The sequence below is a fragment of the Petaurus breviceps genome, unplaced genomic scaffold (assembly GCF_028583685.1).
Source record: "Petaurus breviceps papuanus isolate PSGF00001 unplaced genomic scaffold, PetGlider_PUasm1.0 79, whole genome shotgun sequence".
Taxonomy (NCBI): Eukaryota; Metazoa; Chordata; class Mammalia; order Diprotodontia; family Petauridae; genus Petaurus; species Petaurus breviceps.
Window position 1 is genome coordinate 32,665,444 of NW_027186523.1, and position 22,128 is coordinate 32,687,571.

At 37.3% G+C, this 22,128-nt stretch overlaps 1 protein-coding gene across 2 annotated transcripts in view; it reads right to left on the reverse strand.

The window, feature by feature from the left end:
* Window positions 1–22,128, reverse strand: part of LOC138175901 (reelin-like) — a 566,655-nt gene that overhangs the window by 204,977 nt on the left and 339,550 nt on the right. For both annotated transcript variants that reach the window (XM_069106558.1, XM_069106557.1), the window contains exons 12-15: window positions 19,956–20,107; window positions 5,324–5,436; window positions 2,205–2,413; window positions 962–1,090 (exon numbers count right to left, since the gene is read on the reverse strand). In XM_069106558.1, the coding sequence (XP_068962659.1) occupies window positions 962–1,090; window positions 2,205–2,413; window positions 5,324–5,436; window positions 19,956–20,107 (603 nt within the window). The remainder of the gene's footprint in view (window positions 1–961; window positions 1,091–2,204; window positions 2,414–5,323; window positions 5,437–19,955; window positions 20,108–22,128) is intronic.

The window sequence follows — 22,128 nt, forward strand, 5'->3', positions numbered from 1 at the left end:
AATTTATACTAGGATAACAGCATTGTAAAAACAAACAAACAAACAAACAAAAAACTCAGCTGTGAAAGATTTAAGAACTCTGATAAAGCAATGACCAACCATGTCTGCTGAGGACCCATGAGGAAACACGTTATTTAGTTCCTCACAGAGACATGATGAATGTAAGGTCTAGAAAGATACATACATTTGGACATGGCCATGGAATGCATAAGCTTTATTTGACTGTACTTTTTTGTTACAAGCTTTATTTTTTTCTTCCTGGTTTTTAATTGGGAGAAGATTGAAAAGAAGTGGCTAGGAAAAATGATGCCAAAAAAAAGGAGGGTCACAAAAATTGTAAAATACCCACAAAAGAGAATACAGGGTGGTTCAAAGGAAGGCACAGATGAGCAGGGAAGTTTGGAGAGTAGCCTATGGAATTTGCTATATATAAATAGAAGGATGCATATATATCCATCCATCCATTCATGTGTGTGTGTGTGTGTGTGTGTGTGTGTGTGTGTGTGTGTGGTATTGGTATGAAATAGAGATTCACGATTTCATATGGAATTCTCTTTGTGCATTTTGCTCTGTATTTGGAAATGTTTATTGTTTGATGTTTAGTTCAGAATAATTTTCTAAAATAGGAAAGCAGTTGAATAGAAAAAAAGTACAAATCTCCCTTATTATACTTTAACTTCTTGCATCAAAGAAATGGACAAACTACATTACAAGCAATTTGAATTCAATAAATTGGCACTTTAAAAAATAATTATTATTTCTGAACTTCAACTAAAGAAGATTAAATGGAATTTAAGTACTTTTCTTTTTTTTTCGGGCCACTTTTCTAAAGTATATTAAAAGAGACACGATGGTTTCTGTCCATTTTTTTAGGGCAGCCAAACATAAAAGTGGAGATTTTTATTCTTTGGCATGTTGAAAGTTTCAAATCTTCCACTATTTTCAGAAAGGATATACTTACCCACTATAGTTTTCAGAAGAATAGACAGTACTATGAGGGAGATGTGGCCCAGCACATATCTCAGGTAAGCATTCAGTGTGAAGCAGAGACCAGGAGCGCCCATGGTTGGTTGAAAATTCTAAGCTGACACTGCCATCAACAAAAGAATCAATGATGAAGAGGGGCAAAGACAAGCAAAGTAAAACAATTCATACCTGACTGAACACAATGCCAATATTTGTTGGACATAGAAAACTCTTAAAGAGGTCTTTTTCAAATAGTTATTTTCCTTTTCCTTGATACACAAACCGCCCTTGATTGACAAATGACCACATTACTTGTGCAAAGATAAATTCAATATTTTCAAGATGGCAAATAATAACCTGAGTTAGAGTACTTGAAATTGATAGATTGGGAGGCAATTACCTCATCTCACATTGCCATTTCATCATGCTAAAATGAGAGTGACATATTCTAAGCCAGAGACAGGACAAAAGCAACACTTATAGTGATCAAGAATGAGCAGTCATGTCTGCCCTTCCGACTGCTAACTGATTTTAGTGACTGTTATTAGGAGGTCACATGTCATTGACATGGGGTCAAGTTTCTCTTAGATTATTTATTTTTCCTTCACTCTGAGCTCTCTCTCCCAGTGGATGGCTTCCACAGCTTATATTGTTATTCTTCTAATCAATTATATTGATATCTTCTGATCTTCTGGTATAACTGAGGCTAGGGTCCTGGGATCAAAAACATAAAGACCCTTAGAGGACAACTAGAATTTTCATAGTAACATTACACACATACATTTGAGAAATGTGTATAATAGAAAATGACTACTAGGCTTATTTATTTATTTTCCAATTTTTAAATTTATTTTTAGTTTTCAGCATTCATTTCCATAAGATTTTGAATTACAAATTTTCTCCCTGTCTTTTCCCTACCCCCACCCCAAGACAGCGAGCCTACTGAATACCTCCCTTCCCCCAACCTGTTCTCTCTTATATCTTCCCCCATCACACCCAGAACTTTCTATTAGGACAAGATGGATTTCTATACCCAGTTAGGCTTATTTATTTTTAAAGTGACCTAATTTTGTGCAAGGATGAGAATATTTTAGCGCTTTACTAAAGTCCAGAAGATTTTACAGAGAAAACACACACAAACACACACACACACACACACAGAGGACATCTCATTTTTAGTTCTTGTAGCCAAATCTATTTTCTCATTTAACGTTAGACTAAAATCTCAGCCTTCATACCTGTTACCAGGCTGATGGGTTCCACATCCAAGGTTGATGGAAAACTGTATCATATGAGATACTGTTGAAGGTAGAACAGGCAAAACATGGACAAAATCTATTGCCCAGACGTTCCTATTATATCCATGGTGATTCTTTTGTCTGAGACAGAACTTTGTGGCAGGAGTCTGAAGCTCAGGGTTGATGACAACAGAAACCAAAGATGGAACCTTTAAAACAAACAAATCCTTTTCAAAAGCAATAATAAACAAGAGATCCTTTGTGTTCCTAGAACATGGCATTAGGGGGAACACATAAGAAGATCACAGTTTCCATACTTTCCCCTTGGTGATTATATAACTCTAATGGACTTAACCATTATCTCTCTGTAGATGCTTCCCAGATCTATAAACGCAGTCCATATCTCTCACCTGAGCTCTGGTTCAACATCTCTGGCATCTCTCCCTAATTGCCTGCTTTACATTTTCACCTAGATGTCCCACATACATCTCATTTGCTTAAACTTAACATTTTCAAAAAAGAATTAGTTTATCTTTCCCTCTAAATTTGCCCCTGTTCCTAACATTCCTTTTTTCTGTTGAGGGTACCATCAGCCTTCTAATCATCCAGTTTTGCTAAGAGTTATCCCTTTTACTTTCCCTCATATACCTCATAAGCAATCAGGTATGGAGCCTTTTGGGGGAGCTAGGTGGTGTAGTCTGGAGTTGGAAAGCTCATCTACCTGAGTTCAGATTTGATCTCACACACTAGCTGTATGACCCTGGGCAAGTTGCTTAACCTGGTTGGCCTCAATTTCCTCATATGTAAAATAAGCTAGAGAAGGAAATGGCAAACCACTCTAGTATCTTTGCCAAGAAAACCCCAACTGGGGTCATGGAGTCAGACACAATTGAAACCACTGAACAAAATGAAGTCTTTTAGAATCTACCTCCATGACATCTTTCATTTGTCACTGAATCTTCACTCACATGGCTACTGTGTGAGTTTATTCCCTCATCACCACTCACCAGGATTATTCCAATAGTTTCCTAATTGAGCTCTTTGTATATACATAGCCTCCTTCCTCTCCAATATATCTCCTACACTGGCACCAAATTGCTATTCCTCAGGCATCGATCTACTCTCATCACTCCTACTTAAGAAACCTCAATGGATTTCTATTGCCCCTGGGATAAAATATAAACTCCTCTGTTCAGAATTTAGAGCCTTTCACAATCTAGCTCCAAACAATCTTTTCAGACTGACTTTAAATTATTTACCTTCACATATTCTACATTCCAGGACCACTTGCTGTTCTCAGTACATGATATCTGATCTCCCACTTCTGGGCTTTTTCACAAGCTCCCTAAACATTCAGAACACTCTCCCTCTTCACCTCTGCCTTATGGGATCCCTACTTCCCTTCAAGGCTTAGATCAAGTACCATCACCAAAAAGTGTCTTTCCTAATTCCTCTAGTTGTTAATATTCCTAACATTACTCAAAATTTGTATTTATTTTCTCTGTGTATTAATGTATAATATGTGTACTTATTTTCTCTATTGCATTTTATTTATTTCCATATAACTGCTGTTTCACTGCAGCAGAATATAAGCTCCTTGAGGGCAGGGACTGTTTCTTTTTTGTCTTTATATCCTCACACCCCATCATAGTGCCTAGTACAGAGGATATATTTAGTAAATGCTTATTGAATTAAACTGAGGTCATACTCTTAAGGATTCATAAATCTTCCTACTTGAATATGTATTGGTAAAATCATTTCCTTCCTCAGACATACTGATTTTTCTATCTTTACCTGCTTTAACCAGTTCTACTGTGACAGTTTCAAAATAGGAGTGCTTCACAAATACCCTACTGTGAGTCAAATGTTTGCATTCTGCTTAGCTTAAGTCAGAGGAAAGTTGATATATATTGACTTTGATGATATTTGATATCATCAAAAGTTGCCAAAATATGGTCTGTTTTAAGCAGCTCAAAATGTTTTTCTATGTCAGTAGGACCTATGATGGGGTCTGAATGCAAACAAATGGGCAAATTCCCAATCATATATCGTGCTGAGAAAAGGAAAACTGAATTGCTCACACCTTCAGAATATTCTCAAGGCTGTTTTGGTTGGCCTCTTACTGAGCTATTGCTAGTGACAGCATCCCTTCAGAACACTCCAGACCACCACATGTGGGTCATGTTGGTTCTTCTTCCTTCTGTCAGTATCACCCATTCTGTCCTGTCTTTATATTGTGCCTTTCAAATCTTAACTAAGAGCGCACTGGGCAAGAAACATCCTCATGCTCTTTTACAGAGTGTCATCAGTGCTGAATGAAGGCTGACTAATAATGATTGTGTCAGCACAAATAAACGTACAATTAGAAAAAAAACCCTAAAACCCATGACAAGCATCTCATATAATTTTGAAGATGTTTGCAAACAACTAGAGTCAACACCTGTCCTAAATCCAAAGGGCAAAGCAAAAAGGTCGACCTCAGCAGTCCTAATTAGCCAAGAAGAAAGCAACAGTAATAATGATCTGCATTTCTACAATGCCTCTCGTCTAGGGAATCTCAAAATGCTGGATAAATATTAATTATGCCTGATGGCACTCCTGTGGGGCTGCATAATTAGAGATACTTTCAGGGCTTTCAAGGGGACAAGACCAATTGTCACTCAGACTATCAGGTTCTGCCTTCTTTTCTCTGATAATATTTTACCGCTTCCTAGTAAGACCCTAATTCCAAAAGTATAAGAATTAAAAGGGGGCAGCTAGGTGGCACAGAGAATAGAGCATGGGCCCTGGAGTCAGGAGGACCTGAGTTCAAATCTGGCCTCAGACAGTTAACACTTAGTAGCTGTGTGGTCTTGGGCAAGTCTCTTAACCCCAAATGCCCTGCCTTCCCCCCTCTAAAAAGGGAAAAAAAAGAAAACCGTTTAAGAATTAAATGGGTCCACTAAAGGCATTGCCATAAACTACATCACCATATCTCATTTAACTTGAGCATCTTCATTCCTAATCATATCTTATGGGATTGTTGGCAGAAGACATTTTCTCCTTTGTATCTGGGATAGTTTCTATAGATATGTAGCCTGAGAAGAGCCAGGGAAGTTTTATAGGTTGGTTGTATTTACCTTGTAGGATGAATAGGAAAGTGTGTCCAGAGTAATATGCTCTTTTCTTCCTTCAGTCTTTGCATAGAGAACAACATCATTTTCATGGGATTCTCCAGGGTCACAAACTCCTCCTACACAATACATGATTGTTAGGTTATTAACACTTATTTGCATCAATCATCACATAAAATACAATGTTAAATTCCAGGATTATAAAAATAATTGCATCAGGCTGTGATTAAATTATGACCTAAAAGAAAACAAGTGGGAAGGAGACCACTTATGCATGGCTCAGAACAGGATGCAACAAAGATAAAAATCTTGACATAAATAACTATTTGTTTAATGAAATTGAAAGAATAATTTGCTATGAGGAAGTACTGTTTGTATCTTCACCTTTCAACCTGTGGGAAAAGGACTTGTTCAACTTTCTATTAAACCAATTTTGGGGGTTATATTTGAAGAATTTACTGCTAAAGTTCAAAGACCAGTAACTCTTAACAAAATATTCCACTTGATTTTCATTTACAAAGGCTTTCATAAAAATTTACTGTCCCTCAAACTGAGTAACAATAAACTTTCACATTTTAGTGCATATTGGAGAATTCATTTGCTAATAATACCACTCTACTTTTGTATGGTGACTTTTAAGTTTTCAAAGAATTCTCATATTATTATCTCACAGGGTGGTTGTTAGAAAAGTGGTTTGTAAAATTATATAAATGTATATTATTTAAAGTGTATAAATAAAATAATATAAACCATTATATAAATAAAGTTATCTTTACAGAGGAAACTTAACATAATCAGGAAAGCCCAAGGTCAAATGCTGTGAAACTGATTAGCTGTGTGACCGAAAATGAGTCTCATGACCTCCCTGAGCCTCAGGAAATGCCCCAACACAAATGTGCTAATTTACAGACTGCTACAATTGGCTTTCGTGGAAGGAGTTTCAATGTGATGATATCATAGAACCTTGAGGTATCTTTTTATGTCATCTAATCTTCACTATAACCCCATGAAGTAAGTATAAGAAGGGCAGACGTTATCTATCATTCTGTTTACAGAAGGGAAAACGGAGGGTGAGAGTTGTTAAGTAACTTCCTAGATGCACACGGTGTTTTAAAAACAATTGACATCCATTTATTAAGTGCTTACTGTATGCCGGGCATCTTACTAGTAGCTAGGCAAACAGATGAAAAACAAAACAAAACAGTCTTTGCTACTAAGGAGTCAATATTCTATTTTTTTTTGCTTTTTTTTGGAAGGGGGCAGAGCAATTGGGGTTAAGTGACTTGCCCAAGGTCACATGGCTAATGAGTGTTAAGTGTCTGAGGCCAGATTTGAACTCAGGTCCTCCTGACTCCAGGGCCCATGCTCTATTCACTGCGCTACCTAGCCGCCCCAATATTCTATTCTCTAAAGAGAAACAATATATACCCGTGTAAGTAGATATGGAATAAATACATAGAAAACCCAGTAATTATTTGGTGGGAAGCAAGGGGATAAGCAGTTGTGGGGAGGAGATGGAACATGCTCTATACTCTGAAAGGGTTTTAAAAGGCAGAAGGAGGGGGTGGCTAGGTGGCACAGTGAACAGAGCACCGGACCTGGAGTCAGGAGAACCTGAGTTCAAATCCGGCCTCAGACACTTCACACACACACACACACACACACACACACAAAAACTAGCCATGTGACCTTGGACAAGTCACTTAACCCCAATTGCCCTCCAAAAAGAAAAAAAAATAAAAGGGAGAAGGAAGCAGAGAGTTTATACCAGACCTGGGTGATATAGCTAGAGGAAGGGTATGAAGACAGAAGATATAATATTGTCTATGTGGAACCAGCAAATAGGTCTATTTGGCTGGAAGATTGAGAGCATGAAGGAGAATAATGTTAATAATCTTGGAAAGATTGTTATTGCTCTTCCTTCATTTTCAAATAAAACCAATGACATCAGGGGTGATGTTCTGACTTGAATTTAAGTGAGGCAAAGCTGTGTGAAGTTATCAACCTCACCCTCTCTTTCAGGGTCATCAAAGTCCGGTGGCAAAAGTCAGGATGGCTGACAATGGTCCAGTATGCAGTGGATGACCTTGGTGTCTGACCAGGATCCAAGCTCTCCACAGTATCTGTTTCAGCTGCCTTTGTGGCTGAGGTTTGTGTTGCCAAGAACAAAGCCCACGTAAGACAGAAGTGAAGGAAAGAGTGGAAAAGGACGTCTAAGTGACAGGAGATGAGGAAGAAAGGAGAAGAGGGAGTTCTTGGAGAACAGTGCCAATTTTGGGAGGGAAGTGTAAAATGTGAAATGAGGTCCTCATCTGACAGGGTCAGGGAAGAAGGTATACTGGGAAGATGGAGGAGAGATAACATTTGGATGAGCTGCTGAGAGAATAGAAAATCATTATGGAGGAATATAATGTTTGCCTTGCTGAAATGAAGATGAAATTAGAGAATACAAAATGAGTTGATATTACATAGAATAAACTTGTGTTGGGCTCAGGCTCAGTTAAGGTTAGAAAGCACAAATTTTATTCAGGTCCTGTTGGCACAGTGATGTGATTTTTCTCCAGTTCCATTCAGCAGCATTTGAACAGGAGAGAAAGAGATAGATTCTGGGTATAATACAAGGTTGGGGATTGGAAAAGCATTATTGGAGAATGGACAATGTGGCAAGAAAATCAAAGGTAGAGGATAGTAAAGAATTGAGTTGATTTATCAAGGGGTTAGAACTGGGAAGGGAAGAGTATAGACAGTACAGAGAATTACTCTGGGAAAGAACTGAGAAGTAGATGATGAAGATGAAGAGGGTTGGGAGTTGTAAGGCATCAAAAAAGATGGAATGATAAAGGATTATGATCAGAAAAAGAGGTTTCAGAGTTCACGAACATGGAAGTTGAGCACATGCTGATGATCACAGGGTAAAATGCATGACCTTCTTTGTGTGTACTAGATGTGGAGCAGAGGAGCAGATTATTGCAATTTAGTAGATTGAGGAATTTAGATGGTAGGGTATTTGAAGAGTCAACAATATGTTGAAGTCCCCACCTATAAGGGTAGGACACAGGAAGGGGAGAAAGATTACAAGCTAGGAACTGAGCTCATTGGAGAAGAAAGACAAATGTCTTTCAGGTTGATAGATAACAACCAGTAAGATTTAGATTGGGTGATAAATTTTGATAGAATTGAACCTCAAAAGAGGATGAGTTCTTCAGTGAGGGTGGTAGTGGGAATCTGGAAGTGGTAATGAGGAGCAAGGACTTCTCTACCATGACCAATGAGTTAGGAAGGTTATGAAACCATAGCCAGGACAGGAGGGCATGCCTGTGAAAGCAGTTGTTGTGGAGAGGGAGACAGGTTTTGAAGATTAGAAAATTGAAGGAGTGAAAAGAAAGAAGTTTAAGATGAAAGGAAGTTTGTTAAAGGGATTTAGAACCACTGCCCAGTAAACTACTAAGCCTTAAAGTCTTTCCATGCAATGGATACTTATAGTCCAACAAAAGAAATCAGCACATTGATTATGCTTGAAAATTCACATCTCTAGTTCATTATCTCTCTAGAAAGCATATTTCATCATCAGTCTTTTGAAGCTACTATTGTTTATAGCTTTGAATAGAGGTCTTTCAAACTTTTCTTTCATACTATTGTCATGTCCTAAGTCATTGTTGATCCTACTCATTTCACTCTGCATCAATTCATATGAGTCCTTCTAATCTTTTTCTGAATCAGTCATATTTGTCATTTCTCTAGGCATAATACTATTCTATTACATTCCCATGCTATTTCTGCTTTATCTTTTCTTCAACATTCCCTGACACTTCCTAATGGCTCCCAGGTGAGTATAGGAACTATTTTTCAAAGTTGAAGTCCATTTTTTATGAATGCATTTTTCTACATAATTATAAGTTACACTGACAACACAACTAACTGCATGGATAGAAATGTTCATCTACATTATTTTGTTTTAATAAATCTGTTACTCCTGGGTGCTAAAATTTCTCATTGTTTTTCAGAGATTCTTTCATAACTGTCTTTAATTTTCCATAAACATTTTCTTTAGTCAATTAACCAATATTCATAAATAGAATTATTTCTACAAAAGTTTTAATTATTTAGTTTGATGAGGGTGGAACAATCACATGGATAGAAGAAATAGCCAATAAATCCAAAGTAGCAAGCTATTTCTATAAATGTGTGATTTGAATTGTTTTGTCATAGGTTTTTCTTAGTTTCATCTTGAAATTATTTTGCATTACAAAGTAAACGTTAACTCTAAGTAGGTGGAAGCAGCTCAGAAGCCCAATGGGTGGTAAAGGAAAGTTAACACAGAATTAAAATTACACTTCAATCAATCCCCAAAAGGAAAGCTTCTTCCAATAATCAAGAGTTGAATATTTTATTTCCTTATTGGGTGTCAAAGGTCAACATCAGCTAGGCATCTGTGGGACCTTGGGTTTAAAGGGCATCTAATGTCAATGGTATCCTTTCTTATGGTCAATCACTTTGCTACCAAGTCTACTGAAGAAGTCCTGTTACTATAGCAACTGTAACTTAGATACATTCCTAATTGGTGCTGTTGGCAGAAAAATAGAGTTCTTATTTGGAAATAATTTTGCTTCTGAATTCAGGACAATTTAGCTGGAATATAAGTATCGTAGAAAAGAATTTCCTTTATTTTCTACTAGGAGGCAGATGCAGTGCCTGTTTGAAGATGTACTGTCCATGTGAAGGGCCATATGGACCCTGCTCAACTGTTGAGAATCTTTTAAAACCATTCAATACCAACTGAAGTTTCAAAACACTTTGAAATAAACTCATTAGGAATGCAAATATAAAATAATCTCTAAGTTTAGTTAAGGTCAGCAAAATAAGTCAAACAATGGCTCCATTAAGAGATAATTGCAAAATCTATGAGCTTTGAGGAATTTATTTTGGTAACTTTGAAAAAGAGAAAAAAAAGGCTTGCATTATTAGCTAATTATGCTGATCAGTCTGAATGTCCTTAAGTTATAGCTATACTTGGCAGGATAGAAGCCCTGATTAGGGGAAAAGAGCCCTGGGCTTGGAATCAAACACTAAAAAGACTTTGGTTTGAGTGTCAGCCCACTGGTAATGCCACTAGAATTCTTGAATAAATCACTTTAGCTTTTATGGGCCTCGGTTTCCTTTTCTGTAAAATTACAATGATTACCAAAATTATGTGTGTCAGATCTAATATTTTGTGATCCTGGATAGGACTTTCACAAGCAGATAGCACCACACAGACAGACAGACATATACGTATGTGTGTATACAGACTGTCCTTAGAATATTAGTATAGTTTTAAGCAATTAAACCTTAATATATAAACATAAATACATAAATATATACACATATCCTTGTCCTTTTTTCAAAAACAGAATTACCAACAATATGTTTCTATGGAAGCATGAAAAAGTCCTTTAGTTTGCTGCAGTAGTTTTTGATTATGGTTCTGCCTCTGGCTTGTTTTGTATCTATGTTCTCACTGAGTCACTGTATTGTGATCAGCCTTTATGCTGGCTGTTTCCTTGTATTTCATAATGATGATGCAAAGTTCTATATTCTTTCATAATGACTCTCCTGCCCATCCTGCTTCTCAATCACCTGCAAGTTGTTTGCCATATAGTGGCTTCTTTGGTGTCCCACCAACATCTATCTATTTGGCTAGACATACAGACAAATGTAGTTGTATTTGTGTGAGCACCGGTAATACTGTTGTCACAAGGTGATATTTAAGACTACTGATCAGTGAACCTGTCCTGCTCTGGTGCATGGTTCACCAGGAATCCTCTGGAATCCCTTCAAAAACAGCTGTTTTGGGGTTCAAGACCCAAAAAAGTCTATTGGATCTTACCACTTCTTTGTAGACCTTTCATCTGAGCTGACATTTGGAGTTTTGCACTACTATGTGTTTTGTTGTGGTCACTGATACTAATTCTTTTGAAAACTATTTGTTCCTTTGAGCATTGATCTATTGTGGTATTTGGTCATTCATCTCAATTTTATATATTATTTTAATTATTATTCTTTAAAACTTCATTACCATATTAGTGAGGGAATATGCTGTATTCGTCCTCCCTCAGAACTTGTTTGCATAGAACCCGAGGCAAGTTTATCATGCATCAAAACAGGCAATAATATCTTTGGTTACACAGTGATGATAAAAATTAATATTTTAACTGACATTAACAATAAATGTGTTAAAATTATAATAAATAGGCTTTATACAACTAATTTTCATCTGTACCTGCATTTTTTCAAAGTAGCCTCCTTTTAGGCATATGACCTATACTCAGAACAAAATAGAATGAGTTTTGTGGTAATGATGGGTGTGACTCATAAAGATACCTCCAAATGATGGGCCCTGGGTAAAAACCACAAACTAAAACAAAATGTTCTCTTCAGAAATGTAATTCAGCATAGAGCTCATATTAAGCCATTATCAATAGATGAGCACTGAGAAAGACAAAGGTCACAATTAACATAAGTTTATGTTAATAGCACAATATAAGTGCCTATGAAAAAATGCAATCTATGGATTAGAGCTCTGTTTTCTTCATTTTTCTGCTTGTTTATGAACATATTTTGTACCATTTGCTGCTACATTTTTCTTTTAGAAAGAACTAATAATTAAAAGGTCTAAAAGACTCCTGGGAGCTCCCCTTTGCCCTAAAAAATGACAGAAGAGGAAAGAGACCATTGGTAACAGTGGTAGAAGTGACATTAAAACACCACAGAATTAATCTCAAGAGCTAGGGGGTGGATCCATCATCCTTGGGAAGGTGCAGTGACATGAGTTCCTAGTGAAAGTAAGATTTTTATTCTTGTTCTTCATATAACTATAATGCATAATGAAGAAAAAGTGAAGATCTTAGGATCTTTTACATGGAAATTATAAGTCCTTAGATGTTAAATTGAAAACCATATAGATGATACATTTTAAAGGTGATTAATACAGTTCTAAGAAAAACTTTAGGAGTCTGATTTGTATCAAGAGAATCAACCAAAGATTTTTTTAGTACATACTCTTCAATTAAATTTCACAGTTGATTATTTAGAATGGTTTCGACATGCTACTATATGAGTTTGGATGCCATGTATATTCATTTGTTCTTAGTTTCCTCATCTATAAAATGGTAACAATCTCTTGCACTGGCTATGTTACCAAGCTGCAGTATGTTACCAAAGATAATTTATGGGATAAAAGTGAGGTAAGGAACATTATTAAGCCCATAAATGAAGATGAGCTATTAATATGGTAAGAAGGAGAGACAACAAAATCTTGATGCCCTCAAGATAACAAAAGGCCACCAATCTCCTGGGTACATTCTCTATGAATGATTTGTGGGATAAGCCTCTCATTAGTTAGGTAGATTCTAAAGTTACTGGATCATCAATGATTTAATGTCATCCAAGAAGATCTCCAAAATAATGGCCCAAGAATAAGTGCTTGGCAATATACTGTTTAACACTTTTATCAATGACCCAGATAAAGGCATAGACAGCATCCTTATGAAATTTGCAAATGGCAGAGATCATTAATGCACTGGATGGCAGATTCAGAATTGAGAAAAACTCTGATGGGTTAGAATACTGGGCTGAATCAAATTAGATGAAATGCAAAAGGCATAAATGATAAATTTCATGTTTAGATTAAAAAATCAATCTCATAAGTACAAAACAGAGGGAATAAATTCAGACAGCATTTTGTCTAAAAACAATCTGGTGGTTTAGTGGATAACAAGCTCAAGATGAATGTACCCTGTGATTTGGCAGCCAAAAAGACCTAATGGAATCTTGGGTCCCAATAAAAAGCTAGCTTCCAGGAATCAGGATATGAGAAAATCTTGATATAGTCTTCCTTAGTCAGACAACATATGGAACACTGTGTTTGTTCTGGGAAACCAGTTTTAGGGAGCATATCAAACAATGGGAGAACATTCAAAGGGAATGAAAGGCCACATATCCTTGCCATATGAGGATCAGGTGGAAAATATGGGGATGTTTAGCTTAGAGAACAGCAGGAACATGACAGCTGTCTTCATATATTTAAGAGATTGTCATGTGTACAAGGAATTAGACTTACAAATATTTGATCCCTTGAGGGAAGAACTAAGAACAAGGGGTGAAAGTTGTAAAGAGAAAAATTTAGGCCTGAGGTAAGTAAAAACTTCATAACAATTATAGCTATCCTAAAATGGAACAGGAATCCTAGAAAAGTAATGGGATCCCTCTTACCACTAGTCTCTAAGAAAAGGCTGGAGAACCACTTGCCAGGAGTGTTGGCATAGAGAATCTTTTTTTTTTCATGGTATGGGTTGGAGTTGATGAAAATGGAGGACCCTTCCAACTGAAATTCTGTATGAAAGGGTTATAATCTGTATCAGGAAAGGGAGCACTAACATGGGTGAAACCAAAGAACATTTGAAACTGTAATGAGTCAGCTTGGAGGTAGGGAGCCTGCAGCCTCAAGGCCCCATGTGGCCTTCTAGCTCCGTGGGTGTGGCCTTTTGCCTGAGTCCAAATTTTGCAGAACAAATCCTTTTATTAAGACGATTTGTTCTGTGAAGTTTGGATTCAGTCAAAGGGCCACACTTGAGGACCCAGAGGGCCTCATGTGCCCTTGAGGTCACAAGTTTCCCAGCCCTGAGCTAGATTTTGGTAGGGAGGTGTGGAAAAAATATAATATCAGTCAGGCTTTATTGCTCATAGATATGTATAATAACAGCAATCTGAGCTGGGGTGGTGATGGATATCCTGTAGGTATCTCAAAACTCAACTCAAATATCTCACTTCTACAAATTTCCCTACTACTATTGAGAGCACCACAGTCTTTTTAGTCAACCAGGCTTATAAGTTTGAGCGTTATCCTTAGCTCCTCATTTTCCCTCATTCAAAGCCCTCTATCATATTATATCATTTGTCAGTCTTGTTGATTCTCCCTCTGTAATACCTGTTACATCTGTCTCCTCTCCACTCAGACTAAGTGGAGGCCCTAGCTCAGGCCCTCATCACCTCTCACTATCCTATTGCCATGGGCACTCAATCTGCCTACCTGCTTCTGGTCCTTTTCCAAAACAATCTATTTTGCACACAGTTGCCAAATTGATATTCTTCCCTGAGTTTCAGTCCTATATTTCCAACTGCTTGCTGGATATATGTACCTGAATTGCTTACCAGCACCTCAAATTCAATGTGTCCCACCCTAAAAACATCATCACCTCCCTCCACAACCTGCAGCAGTCTCATCTTTATTTCTCTCTTTCTTTTGATGGCACAAATCTTCTTTCAGTCACTCAAGCTTCATCATCTCTGACTCTTCCTTTTTGGCTCAACACTTTACCTCTGGGCAGGTGCCAATTCCCTTTAATTCTACTTCTGTCATATTTCACACCCGTTTTCTTTTCTTTCCAACCAAACTCTATAATTACGTCTTATTTGGACTATGAAAACACCTTAACTGTCCTCCCCTCTGCAGGGCTCCCCTCTCTCTAATCCATTCTGCATTCACAACCAAAGTCATCTTCCTAATGCCAGAAGCATAGTACAGCCCTGCTCAAAAACATTTAGGAGCTTCCCAGTGATTATGAGATTAAATAGAAAATCCTTAGTCTGGCATTCAAAACATTGAGCAATCTGGCTCCGACCTCCCTTTCCAGCCTTCTGCATTACAATTCTCCTTCATAAAACGAGCTCATTGTGAGTAGAGATTATTTCATTCTTGGTACTTGTATACCTGGCACACAGCCTGGAGCCAGGCATAGAGGAGGTAAATACTGATTGATTGACATATTCTACATTCTAGGAAAATTAGACTACTAGCCACTCATATTTCCTTGACATTGCCAATCTCTGAGCATTTACATGCTTCATGCTCCAAGTCTGAAACAGACTTTCTCTACATATCTGCCTTTTAAAATAATTTCCTCCTTTCAAAGTCCAGATCACAAACCCCCTCTTCCATGAAATCTCTTCTCTTGCCCTTTCCAGAATCTTTCCATGTGATATCTCCTGTGCACCTGGAAAGGGCAGTTAGGTGGCCCAGTGGACAAAGTTCAGGGCCTAGAGCCAGTGTAATGGCAAGCAAAGGAGTACTTAGCACCTTGTTTCAGCTATTTAATTATTTAGCACCTTGTTTCAGTCCAAGTTTCTTTTAAGCCTTGTCCATGATTATATCAAGTCTTTGTTAAGAAACAGAACTTGTGAACCCCACAGTAGGAGGAACTTGCTGATAACAACAGGAAGGGGTAGAACAGGGAGGAGATAATGACCATGTATGAGGAGAAGCCCAAGCTGGGAGAGAACAGAACTGAAAAGAGAACACTTGTGGTGGGAGAGTTGAGAAGGAGAAAACTTGTGGTATCCTGTCACTCTGTTTGTCTGTTCTGTCTGTGTTGATTTGTGCTTTTAAAACTTTGCACAGAAGTCCTGGGATCTTACTGGAAGCCCTGAAAGAGGATTTTCGTGTTGTCTGTTCACGGAAGTCCTGGAGGAGGGTTTCAGAAGTCCTGGGACCATACTGATGATTTGTGTTGACCTCTCAGACCTTATTGGTAGGTCTGTGTTGATTTCACAGGCAGATAGTGAATCGATGATAGTGCTGGCAACATGCACAAAAGTTGTTTTGGCTCTGCTAGGCTTTGTCTTCCCAGAAACAGAAACTGTGAAGGACTTGAGGTGGACTGGACACTGTGAACTTCAATATGGAACTGGATGAGGAGCTGGACAAGTATCTGAGAGCTGCCTATCTGTGAATCCAGGTGATGATTAGGTAGATTCAGGCAGGAGCTGGACCCATGGAAGAGGAACCATGGAATTTGGGAGCCAGCCTCCATTCAAGATGAAAAGACCTCTCCTTGGGTACTTAGTGTTGACTGAGAAGATCATGATTTACTGTGGCCTAGGGGTGGGAGAACTTGTACTTTGTACTTTATACCCCTTAAGGATGACTGAGTTAAAGATGATTGGAAACTAATCTCCAATCAAGAAGAAAGAAGACTTTTTGACTGAGAGATTAAGACAATGTGACCTAGGGGTGGAGAACTTTGACCTTTGTACTTTGTGTCCCTTAAAGAGGTTTGCACCTTAAGGATGATTGAGTTAAAGACTTACTGAATGATACCTTTTGCTTAAAACTATGTTGCCACTTTGGTGAAAACTATGTGGCCACGTTAGTGATAAGTTGTTATGTTATAACATTGTGAACACTGTACTTTGGTTTCTGTGAATGTTTTGCTTTAGTTTACTGCTGAATAAAGAGAGTTCACTATACTATGTGATCAGAACCATAGAGCTATTCAAAGCAGCAGTCTTCTGGAAAGCTGCTTGTGCTTGGCTTTACAATCAGGAAGACCTGAGTTCAAATCTTATCTCAGACAGTTACTACATTTTTTACCTTGGGCAAGTCACTTAACCTTGTTTTCATTAGTTTCCTCATCTATAGATTGCGCTAGAGAAGGAAATAACAAACCACTTCAGGATCTTTGCCAAGAAACCTCTAACAGGGTCATGAAGAGTTGGACATGACTGAAAGAACTGAACAACAAAAACAAAATGCACTTGAAACTCTCTAAATTGTTTTATAGTTGTTTGTAAGCCTTTCTTGTCCCTCTACTATATTAGAAACTCCAGAAGGGCAGCAACTACATCATTTTTTGTTTTTGGGTCCCCCAAACCTCAAACAATGATTTATGTTAGGTAAGTACTCAATAAATGTTGAACTGAAATGATGACTTGAAGGAAAGAATACCTGTTCTAAGGGAGCTGATGATCTTGTAAAGGTTATATAAGATAAAAAAAGTTCTATGTTCTTGCTTTCTACCATAGTTAAGTGACTACTCCTCTGCTAAACACTGTGGGATAAACAGAATAAATCTCAGACATGGTTCCTGTACTCATGTAATTTATAATTTACTAGGATGATATCACAAACATACCTAAAAACAAATGACAGAATGACTAGGGCTCTATTGAGTGGGTGTGACTCCAAGTATACTAGTAGTTAAGAGACGGGAGAGATCAGTGTGGACTGGAATGGTGAGAGGAAGATGAATTAAGAAAAAAAAACACCTGAACTGGGCTTTTGCAAGTAGGATGGAATAAGATTAAAATGGAGAGAAACATGAAATCTACTGCAAGTGGGTGAAATCAGCATGGACCTAGGTATACCATGTAGACAGAACAGAGTATGTGAGAGGAATGAACAGTGAGACCTTCTTGACTAAACTGGCCTGTTAAAGACCTTAGCTTGAAAAGGCCAACGTCCCCCACTAAATCCGGGGCCATCTCTAGTTGTCCTAATCTATGTGTGGCCATTGGACCAAGATGGCTATGGAGAATAAAGTCAGGTTGGTGACTTTGCACAGCCCTTCCTCACTTAAATCCACTTCATTTGCATGTCATGGCATCACCTCCCTGATGTCATGGTCCTCTTTGAGGCTACATGTTGGAAGACTGTTCATGTGAAAAAGAAGTACTGAAGGCCGATGTATCTCTGTGGTGGATTAAATCTAAACTGATTTTTTCCTCTGGACATTAGCAGAATAATATGCTCTTATATCTGGAAGGGACATCAGAAATCATGTTGTCTAAGTTTTGCTCAAATGGGAATCTCTGACATGTGGTAATCTAATCATTACTGAAAGACCTACAGTGATGAGTAAATCACTGTCTCCCATGGCTTTGCATTCCATTTTATTAAAGATAATTCTAATTAATGACTGTTCCTTACAGTAACTCACATCTACTCCCCCACCTCCCCCCGCCCTGCCAAATGCTACCCCTTAGTCCTAGTTATATATCCTGGGACCAAATAGAAGACTGACACTTCTGTGACTGTAGAAGAATCCTTTAAATATCTGAAGTCTGCTGTCATCTTTCCTCCATGATAAGTGGAAATTGTGTCTCTTTTAGAACAAGGCTTTGAGGAACTTAGATAACTGTTAGTTACTATGTTTTTTTTATTTAGATTCATTTCATTTAATTTGGATTGATCCCTCTTACTCAGTAACTTACTATTTGAAAAATTGGATATTATATATATATGAGTTTTGGTATGAGAAATAGAGAACAAATTATAAAACAATAACAGAGATGTTCAAAATGAGGCAAAAATAAAATGCAACTAGGATGCCTGGTAAATATTATAGCAATGTCTATTTCAAGAGTTGGACATGATTGAAACAACTGGACAACAATAAAAGCAAAATGCACTTGAAACCCTTTAAGTTGTCTTATAGTTATTTGCAGGACTGAATTGTCCATCTACTACATTACAATCTCTGGGAAGGCAGAAACTACATAATTTTTTTTTGTCTTTGGGTCCTCCAAAGGAACAATTTTGAATAAAAATATATTTAAGTTGAAATCTGGATTTTTAAATTCAATAGATGACATTTTAACATACAAATCATTTCAGAGTCAAAGCTGTGTTATTTTTGAATACTGGCAGTTAAAACTTTGTTTTTATATTTTGCTTTCATTATACACAGTCTTCATTTTATAAAAAAGAGAATGCCTGGAGAGGTAAAGATGAAATGAATGAGACTGCTGGAAAGAAAGGCTGTACTGATGATGAGACAACAGGTATGTTTGTCCTGTTAGAATGAAAACTTCTACCACAAGTTCAGAAGGTGAACAAAGTTTATTTCCTGTTACTCTTCCCAGTGAAGCCATGATTGAAAAGGCTGGGAAAAGTTCATCCCTGTTTCCTGGTCACTCAACAAAATAGGCATGTGACACTTTTACAACATTCTAGAATGACTTCCACTGACAGAACACATAATTTTGTCATTTGCTGTTTGAAACAATAACTTTAGCATGTCACTAATTACAACATTTACTTCCTCCATGGATTCTTCCAATACTTTTTGTTCATATATTTTTAACAGGGCAAGGATCATAGAATCATAGCTCTAAAACTGGAAGAAACATGAAAGGCCATGTAGATCAAACTCCTTATTTTACAGATGAAGAAACTGATGCCCAAGGAAGTTAAGTGACTTGCCCAAGGTCACACAAGTAGAAAGCATGAAAATGGTAACTGAACCAAGGCTCTCCTGATTCTAGAGTCAGTGTTTTTCCACTGTACCATAGAGGAAATAAGTTTGATCCAAACCTTTTTTTTTTTTAGCATTTGCAAAGATAATAAAAAATATGGTGTGCTAAAATATACCATAAAATCTTCAGAGTTTCCAATCTCAAAGAAGATATCTAATAGCACTGTATACATGAAAACAAAAGACTCAGTGTGATGGAGGGAAATCCTTTGGGAATCTAGCAGGGTCAGTCACATTAGGCTGTTTCCATTTTTCTACATCTTTTGCCCTCATTTCTGCTATGACCACTGGATAAAAGGGCTATTAAGGCATTTTGCTTTTTTTTTTTAGCAGGATGGTAATACACCATGGCTAGTAGTCTTTGTAGATGACTTAACAGTAGAGCTGGTCATTGGTAAGTGTAACCATCCTAGTCCCCTCCTATGATCACGAGGTATGTAGCTCAAATTTTATGAGTATTCTCTTTCCTACTGTAGATACCCCCAAAACATTCAAATTTCCTTAGGAATAAATTCTAACCTAAGATCTGGTTTAAGTCAACATTTATGAAAAGATATTTATTTACCTACCCATAGTGAAGTAAAACCTCAGATTTCCATAGTCTGTTGTATCCATGTATGGAGTACATATTTTTCTCTCTCCTTCTTTTAGGAAGATCATAGATAAACCTGATTCTAGAGTTCCACATTCATTGCCAAGGACAGCTCCCAAGATATCCCATCTGAAATAGAACAAGAGATTCATTAAGAATAATATGGGTAAGATAAATCTAAAAAAATGGAATTATTCCCCTTACTTAAAGCAAGGATAGCTCTCTTCTTAATGGGTAGTCTCAAAAATAATGAAGCTGTGAATATAAACCTTAAGGTATGAGGAAACAAACAAACAAACAAACCTCAGGGACCCCAGGCTCCTAATAGCTGGGTTTTATCCTTTGTAACTCAGACTTCAAGTGACCAGGTTCTAGTATCCCTTTGGAGGAAATCATAGAATCTTAGGGATGGCTTGAAGGGTTCTCAGAGGTCATCTAGATTAAATTATAATTCAAGAATCCATGAAGTCCAAACAATGGAAGACTGGACCGCCAATCTTCCTTTAAAAATTTCATATGCTCTGAGGTAATTAAATCTACTGAGAAATTTTGATTATTAGGAGATTTTTCTTCATATTGAGCTAAAAGCCTAACTCTTTGTAATGTTCACTCACTGGTCCCCTGCCCTTTGAAGCCAGGAATATTAAATCTAATTACTGTTCCAGATGACATAAAGTCACATATGGCTTATTAAAGTGCAGATGTCACAAAGCTGGCAGGGGAAAACAGCTGATGCATTCACTGCATGATAGAAATATAGATTCCAAAATACCTCAACAGCTAAAAATAAAATGGGTCAATATGAATGAAAGAATGAATAAAAAAAGCATTCATTAAGGGCTTATTATGTTCTAGGCAGTATGCCAAGCAATAATGTAAGGTGATGCAAATAAAAAAAAACAAAGACAGTCTGTGCTCCCAAGGAGCTTAAGTTCTAATAGAGACAAGACCTATTAGGGATCAATGGATTATTGGTTACATGTATCATGAGCAAAATCACAAGGCAAATGATTGATGAGTCCTTTCTAAGAATGATAGTGTTGATTTAATTATTTTCCAGAAGAAGAGGTGGAAGTGTGTGTGTGTGTGTATGTGTGTGTGTGTATGTGTATGTGTGTGTGCATGTGTGTGTGTAAGAAATGGGGGGACATACCTACAAATGCATTGCAAAAAGAAGATTGGTTTCACTGTAGTAGATATGAGGGTACTTGAAGATCTTTCACCAATAAGGTATGCAGGACCTTGGGGCAAGACCTGGAGAACCTGATAAGAGGCTAATAATGGAAGATAGGGAGTAACAACATAGGATCAAAAACACTTAATAAATGTGTACTGACTGACTGCAATAAAGAAGGCTGATCTACACCCTAATGCATCTAGGGGCACCAAGATGTGTTGATTTCTCATTGTGGTAATTTCTACCAATAGAGCAGATATAAAACCCTGTCTACATCTTAAAATTTTTCCTGATTTTTACAGAGGTTAAGTGACTTTCCCATGGTCATATAGTTAGTGTTAGAAGTAGGACATGAACCCAGGATTTCTTGACTTCAAGTCTAGTATGGTAGAGTGGATGGAGTCTTAGGCTTAGAGTTCTGAAGACCTGGGTTTAGATTCTACCTCTGACACTTGCTACATGAACACTGGCAAGTCACTGGATTTCTTTCACCTTCAGCCAGTTTCTTTGGTTGCCACATCCTATTACTAATGCACATTAAGCACGCAGTCCACTAAAACTTCTACGTCTTCTACAAAAGAATCACTTTTTAGGTACAATTTCCTTATCATGTGTTTTTGTAATTGATTTTGTAAAAAATATTATTTCACTAAATATTTTACAATTACATGTAAAATGTTTAACATTCATTTTGAAAAACTTTGAGTTTTGGGGCAGCCAGGTAGCACAGCGAGTAAGAGCACCGGCTCCAGTGTCGGGATGACCTGGGGATAGAAATCCCAGGCTCAGACACTTAGCACCCACCCAGAAACACCTGGCCGTGTAACCTTGAGCAAGTTACTTAACCCCGATTGCTTTAAAAAAAAAAACAAAACTTTGAGTTTGAAATTCTCTGTCTTCCTCCTCTCCCTTCTCTACCCTTAGAGGAAACACTATTATAATGATTATATATGTGAAGTCAAGTAAAATATAT